General features: G+C 38.1%; 1 protein-coding gene across 3 annotated transcripts in view; it reads left to right on the top strand.

Annotated features, from left to right (window-relative positions):
* ccser2a (coiled-coil serine-rich protein 2a) overlaps positions 1 to 7,919 on the top strand; it is a 41,193-nt gene that overhangs the window by 27,338 nt on the left and 5,936 nt on the right. For 2 of the 3 annotated variants that reach the window (XM_013999727.1, XM_013999795.1), the window contains exons 9-10: positions 3,518 to 3,661; positions 7,485 to 7,535. In XM_013999727.1, the coding sequence (XP_013855181.1) occupies positions 3,518 to 3,661; positions 7,485 to 7,535 (195 nt within the window). The remainder of the gene's footprint in view (positions 1 to 3,517; positions 3,662 to 7,484; positions 7,536 to 7,919) is intronic. The other variant, XM_013999861.1, reaches the window with a different exon arrangement.

The raw sequence follows: 7,919 nt of genomic DNA, 5'->3' as shown, positions 1-7,919 counted from the left end.
ACACACACACACACACACACACACACACACACACACACACACACACACACAAAAAGAATTAAATCTGTGGTTTGCATTGTGAAATAAATTGAAAATTTAGAGGAGTTGCAACACAAAATTTGATATGTTTTTTTCACAACTTGCTTTAACACATAAAAATACAATTTATTATATACTGTAGATATACAGTACAATGTAGATGTAAATATAGAGGAGTTTCTGCCTCAAGTGGAGGAGTTCTGCTACCTGAGAGTCTTTATCAAAAGTAATGGTAAGATGGAGTGGGAACTGGACTGACTGATCAGGGCCTCGTCCACAATAATGAGGGCATTTCTCTTTTCTGCTGTGGTAAAGAAGGACCTGAGCCAAAAGGCAAAGCTCTAGATTTACTGGTTAGTCTATGTTCCAACCCTCTCCTATGTTCAAGAGGTATTTGACTGAAAGAACAAGATAAAAGCGGCTGAAATGAGCTTCCTCCATAGGGTGGCAGGCTCAGCCTTAGAGATAATGTGAGGAGTGCTGTCGTCCAGGGGGAGCTCAGAGTAGAGCTGCTGCACCTCTGCATCAAACAGAGTCAGCTGAGGTGGTTCAGGTATCTGATTAGGATGCCTCTGATCCCCCACTGAGAAGAGACCCCGCCACAGACCCAAAACCCACTGAAGGGATATTGTGTCCTCTCTGGTCTGGGAATTCCTTGAGGTCCCCGAGAAGGAAATGGAGTGTTTTTGGAGGGAAAGGTCTCTAGGTTTTTATCCTGGACCTGTTGCTTCTGTATACCTGACCATGGAGATGAGACAGAGAGCGGATGAATGGATGTAAAAATAATATGCTAACTGATCATTTTGAAACTCCTTTCAAAAAAATACATTTTGTATTTATCAGTTGAAACCAGTGTTGTGACACAAAAACTTTCAGTTTTCTTTAAAGTGCAACAAATGATTCCTTCATCCCATCAACCATCAAATTCAATAAAGGAAAAAGACGAAAGAAGACATTTCAGAAAGAAGAGAAATCTCCCCTCTAAGGAAGACAGACACTTTGTTTCATACAAAGAGTACAAAGAACATCRGTGATGTATAGGAGGCATATTGACAATATATATTTTCTTCAGTCATGAAATATTAAACGAGCAGCACCAGTGTAGGAAATRCATGGTTGTCTTTATAATAACATGCACTTACTTCCCACATTTCAGAAACATTCTAGTTGAATGATACTCCAAACTGCCATTAAAACTAAATGGAAAAAATGTAAATTACCAAGGTCCATACACTGAATCCTAGTGGAMCCTGTAGAATATCAAACCTGCTTTCATGTGGCTATAGCGTGCTGAAAGCATTTAGCATCTCTTTCAATAGTCCATGTCCTTGATAATAGTTCTTTTTGCAGATCCGTCTCAGTTAAGAATATCCGGACACATCCAATGCTTTCAATTCGTTGCTGTTTACACCATTTCCACCTTCATTACATGTTACAAAACAAAAGCGGAAAGACAAAAATGATGCGATTATGCCATGCAGAGAGACGGGCTCCATGTTTAGCCTCCTAATAGTAGGGAAACACAAACTGTTGTAGTGTGTGTGTAGAGTGTGTGAATTTATCTGATGGGTGTTTTTCTTTACTCCTACATGCACTGTTACTCCTGTCTGCAAACAATGTCCRTTCTTTTTGGGTTTGATCAGCTCCACCTTCACTCTAACATTCATTAGTGTTTCCTTGTTAGTCAAAAGAAAAAAAGCACATCTTGTTGACATTATTCAAACTTCAACCACACTGAGAAATACAAAAATGTCTGTACACCAGCTTATCTGCAACATACTATCCATCCAATTAGAATTAACATCCACTCTGAGCAGGTCCTTGAGACAGCACAGTATTGCTGCACCCTTAACACCCAACAAGCTGAGAATAAGAACAGAAATACAAGGCATGTTTTCAGATCTGTGGCTGGCTTTAATGAGAGTAGAGGTTGTAAGAGCGAACGTGCAGGGGAAAATGGAAAGAAAATAAAATTCTCTGTGCTGACTTTGTGCTGAAGCTTCTTGTGGGAATCCAGACTTTCGGAGTTGTTTTGCTGCCTCTCTTGCTCTGATGTCTTTGCAGTAGAGGACTAACAAATGGGCAGAACAAACACATAAGGCTCAGGCGTTAATTTAATGTACCGACCAACCCTACGTTCTTGGTTGTGTGAAAATAGCAATTACAGCAAAAAAGGTAGAGCATGTGAAAACTGATGTTGTACCTTGAATTAGACAATCAAAGTCTTTTGGGGCTTTGTGTTTGTCCCTGAAATTGGTTTAGAGACGGCATTAAAGTCAGATTTACCAGAAGGAGGTGTTAGATACTGTTCAGAGGGTGAAGTTGGTAAAAGCTGACTAAATGGAATATAATAGAGCTAAAAATAACAAACACATGAGGTGTGTAGCAGGGAAAATGTCTGTTTCAGACAACATTGTGTGTCTTCAGCGGGCTAATAGTTGTGAATGGTTGAGAAATATGAGACGTCAAGACAGACACTTTCCATTTTTATTGTATGTATCCCTATCAAAGCTTCTAACCTTCTAATCCAGGGCTTCACAAACGTTTGGGTCTGGGGACCCCTTTCAGGGTAGAGAAAATTCCAGGGTCTCCCTCAAAGATCTCAAGCTGATTAAACATAATTTACATCCATTTAACCCCTAAAGCCATGGGAATAATATTTTTATTTTTATTTTTTATTGTTAATTATGTTTGTTTTACTTGCCTATTGATCCCTGTGTGTGTGTGTGTGTGTGTGTGTAATGTAAATATATACAGTACAGACCAAAAGTTTGGACACAACTTCTTATTCAAAGAGTTTTCTTTATTTTATTTCTTTTGTTTTCTTTTTGAACTTTTATTTTCATGACTGTGAAAATTATAGATTCACTCTAAAGGCATCAAAACTTTGAATTAACACATGTGGAATTATATACTTAACAAAAAAGTGTGAAACAACCGAAAATATGTCTTATATTCTTCAAAGTAGCCACCTTTTGCTTTGATTACTGCTTCACATACTCTTGGCATTCTCTTGATGATTTTCAAGAGGTAGTCACCTGAAATGGTTATCCAACAGTCTTGAGTATATAATTCCACATGTGTTAATTCATAGTTTTGATGCCTTCAGTGTGAATCTACAATTTTCATAGTCATGAAAATAAAGAAAACTCTTTGAATGAGAAGGTGTGTCCAAACATTTGGTCTGAACTGTACATACAACTCACAGACCCTTAGGGGTCCTGGGACCCAMGTTTGAGAACCACTGTTGTAATCAGTAGCATCATAATGTTTGCATGTCAACTGTATAGATAGAACTTCTTTAGTTCAACCAGTAAAAAAAAAAAAACTTGTGGAATATTCATTTCCATCTAGAAGTGACTTTGTCGTTCAGATGTTTTACTGATGATGCACAACTGTGTGGATTTCTACTTACCATTTCCTCAAAGTTTATTTTTTTCCTTCGTCCATCCACGCTTTGTCTTCTTCTCCCCATTAGCCTTATCCAGGACGTCAGGTCAGGTGTCAGTGCCACCACCAGAGGGCTCCTGCTTTGCTACGAAAGAGTGACAGGCCAATGGACAAACGAATGCAACACTATGATAAGGCTACCCAGACATACTGGAGACCACCGAGCCATGCTGTAAGTCTAAGCTCCATTCACTAGAGTTACGTCTTTATATATATATATAAATAAATCTGCTTTGTATAGAGTAAATCTAATAATTTTCTTTGAGCAAGTGGWCAAGGGAGGCCGCTGCATTAATCTATGGATTAATTCATAGGATTATTATGTTGAAACAATTACCTGGTACAGCTATCACACTTATTTACAGTAACACAGTAAGAGAGACTGCGTGCATATAATGTAGTGATCAAATCAGTGCCTTTTCATTCATCCACATCCAAAAAGCTCCCAGATGATTTAATCCCTGTATCATCTTCTCCACATAGAATTTGACCGTTAGCATGTGCTCATCACCCTGTCTCCCACTATAAAATGACCCAGATTTCATTTAACTTTGGCTGCAAGTGTTAAACCTGTAKTGATGGAGAAAGAGAGTGAGATATTTGTAGTTTAAATGAAGTAAAGAAGCAGAAGAAAGACACGTGGAAAATTGATATTTACATGCTCTGGGTTTTTTTTTTTTTTTTGCAGCACTCCAGTAGGATGCAGTGTTGTAGCCAGTTATTGATTCCACAGTAGAAACGCCACAGGCAGCATGCTTAGTGAGCAATCGCCTAATAGACCTGCACTCTGCTAAAACGTATAACAAATACAAAGCAGGCCAATGTGTTCTTACATGATTCCACAATGAAGACGTTATTTAACAAAGTAGTATCAGCTTCACTGCCTATATAATTGCAGCATAATCATTGTAATAAACAATATTCTCTTCAGTAGTCAAACATATAATTTTATCGGTTGCACTTAGACAGCAGTCAAAAATTTAAAGGACAAAGCAAGCAWGATGACTGTCTACAATAGATAGTAATCTTATTTGCCATAGGAGCAAATGGTTTAAAAGTTGCTATAGCAACCAGCAAAGCCGAGTTGTATTTGAAGGGAATCATTTCTATGGAGGGAACATCTACCTCTGACCTGTTGTACCAGGTGCATATTAACACACTAAAACACAAAATACGTTCAACATTTTATTAATTTTTTTTACTCTTCAGAGCTTGTTGTTGCTCAGAAAAAGGTTTGCGGTGAACATTTTGACAAGGGGAAAAGAGGATACGATACAAACAAACAAACAAACCGTTGTTGCTTTCTCAGACATTCCTATTTGAGGTCTCAATGATCTCAGTGTCGCACATGCGCCCCAGGCAAGCTTGGCTTCAGTACTCCTCCTAAAAGTTATTCTACAGTTATTTTTTTACCTGTTTTCTTTCTGCACGACGTTGGATAAATAGTTGCGATAAAACCCAGATTTCTCTCCTTCCTCATCATCACATCACGACATGCTGCATGCAGATGGGACTTCAGTGGCTAAAACTGAGTGTTCTGTAAGTAGCGTCTYGATGACGGGACAACAAAAGGAGAGGAAGGAAGAAAACGTGGGCTTATCACTTATATTTTTCTTCTGCTTTTATTTAAAAGCCTGTTGCTTTGTATTGTTGAATGCTGTGCTAAAAAAAAGATAAGCCAAGATTAATTTTGCTGTCAAAGGCCAATGGTTATTATCTTTCTCTAGCTTTACTGTTTTTATGTTTGCTTTATCAGTAGCTGAGAGGTTAAAATGTACACTGGGAGGTCTAAAATCCTCTACTGAATGCTTCTAACACTATATACTTTTGTGTCCTATAATCCTTAGGAGTGTAACAAAATGATATGCTCATAGCCCCTAAACAATACCCCATGAGGTCATTCTGCACAGTTTATTTAGCATCTTTAAACAGTCAATATATACTATCCACCCAWAGCATTATGACCATTTATTGAAGGGAGCCATGGCAAGGACAACAAGCACTTGTGTGTGTTTTTAGGGTTTCATTCAGCAGAGTTATTCACATTTCCTGTCACTGGTTATAATGTAATGGCTTATTTGTGTAGCCCAGGGGTCTGCAGCCTTTACAATCAAAAGAGCCATTTCTGCTCCTCAGCTCACTAATAAAATTTGTCCAGAGCCGCAAAATAAGCTACAACTGTGATTATCAACTGGTGGTTTGTGAGCCTTTTCAAGGCCGTTTCGTGAACCTTTATGGCCAGTGGAGGTGACATAAACCTAAAAAATATATTGTGAATTTTATTATTTATTATTTTTACACTTCAGGACTGAAGAAACAAAACATATGATACAAGAAACATACTGGCTATAGTTTTTACAGAATTTCATAAAAACTAGTACAGCTGAGTTAGACATTTTTTTTCCTAATTCTTATTATTATGTAGTCCTAAAGGTTTAAAGATAACCCTGATGGATTTGAGAGAAAAAATCATAGAAAGAAGTTGGATTATTTAAAACAAAAAAAAAATGTTGTTTGGTCAAATTTTCAAAGCGCCACTGCAGAGGGACCAAAGATCCACATGTGGCCCCTGAGCCGCAGGTTGCAGACCCCTGGTGTAGACTATTCTCCTTATAAAAACCCTTCATTTCTATTACATTTTTCCTTAGCTGCCAAAAGGTTGTGGCCAGCTTCCCYGAGGGCTACTGTAACCTATCTCCTCTCCTATCTTCTAACTTTTCAGAGACTGTTGAAAGGATTTGGCAGCATATCCTAACCAACTGCTTCAGGCATCAGCTCCTGCAGTTTCCCGTTTTAATCTGTTTACAATCCAATTTAGAGTCCAGCAAAATGCCAAAGAAAGAAAAATGAAAAGAAAMTAGATCTAACTATATAGAATGGGTATGTCTATGGACAAAATCCACACACTATTGGTCACGCTTGTCACCATATGTCACATTAGAAACTACTTAAATGTCACTTGGAGGGAAATAATCTGTGAACAGTTCCCCAGAGGAATYGCAAAAGCCGGAATGTTTTCCCTGCCTTCTCTTTCTTTTGCAGCAAATAAAACCTGAGTGGTATCATTTTTTTGTCATTTCAGATGCATTACAATAGGAAACCACACAGCTTTGTGTTTGTCTCTTTGAGATTCTGCCACGTGTGTGAGCATGAGAGCGGGATGTGGCACGTATATCTCTTGTGCTCGAGTGTGGAGAACAATCAGTCAGTGTGACTGAACAATGAGTTCAGCCGACTGAGGACTGGGGAGCCGACCCTGCTTATAACCCAAATAAACAAACATGCAGATGAGCAGCCGCAGTGAAAACAAAGGCAACACAATAAGCTGTGTTACATCAGTGGCAGACAGAGAGGATAATTACAGCTCCCCTCCTACTCCCTCTTTAAACATCCCCTTCTTCATCTCCTCTTTTCCTCTCACAGCTCTCTTCATATCTTTTTTTATAGCTGCTGCTCTTTCTGTCTACGTCGCTTGCTTCAGTAATTCTTCTCTTTCCCTGTTTATTTCCCTGCCTTTCTGTCTGAGATTACCACACTTCCTGAATTCTTAACTTTGTTGTAATTAAATCAATTTGCTGTCACTGGTAGTGGGAGGACTGTGGAGAATGATCAGTGTTAAGCTTTAGGTTAAAAATTTGTCTCTCCCAGATTATAACCGTTATCTCTACACCCACATTTTCTCCGTGTGCTCCCTTGCATCACAAACACAGCATCAAAAATGCACACTTATTTATACACACATAGTCTTGGACAGGTGAGGATTTAATTGGCAAAGTCAGTGAAGTGAATCACTGACCAGACCTGAGTATTAGCTATAGCTCGCTACATAAGGCTTTTGTGGAGTGGATTAGAGATTCCAAGCAAAGAAAGTGAGACTGAGTTAGGGTTGCTGTGATGTCAATAAAACACTGTTGTTACTTGTTTTAAAAAAAATGTTTGAAGGATCATATAGAGCAACTTCTATTTACCATTTAATTTTTGTTGTATATTTTCAGGTGTCACCATTTGCTTTAGGGACAACAAAAGCAGACCAGCATTACCTAAGAGTAAGAGGCATTAACCTATTAAGCATCTTAAAGCATGGCTGCCTGTGTTGAATACTAAAATAGCTGAACCAGTACTGACTTGAGTTTATACAAAAATTGTTTTTTTGCATCAACTTATTTATCAAAATAGTCCCCTGCTCTATTCTGCCCAACAAATGTAAGTCATCCTGCACAGATGGATAGTTTATTTTTTTTCTAATAAGTGAAATAATAGATTAACATGAGCAATTGTTTTATATTTAAGGTAAAATAAATGTAAAGTTCTCAAGGTTTACTCACTGAATGTGAATGAAATTCAGTCTGTTGAACCATTTATTGTAACATTGCTAATGTTTTTGTCTAAGTGTGTGTGGGTGTGTGTGTGTGTGTGTGTGTGTGTGTGTG

The sequence above is a fragment of the Austrofundulus limnaeus genome, unplaced genomic scaffold, assembly GCF_001266775.1.
Source record: "Austrofundulus limnaeus strain Quisiro unplaced genomic scaffold, Austrofundulus_limnaeus-1.0 Scaffold0, whole genome shotgun sequence".
NCBI lineage: Eukaryota > Metazoa > Chordata > Actinopteri > Cyprinodontiformes > Rivulidae > Austrofundulus > Austrofundulus limnaeus.
Note: the sequence above shows the minus strand (reverse complement) of the source record. Positions and strands in the feature narration are given on the sequence as shown.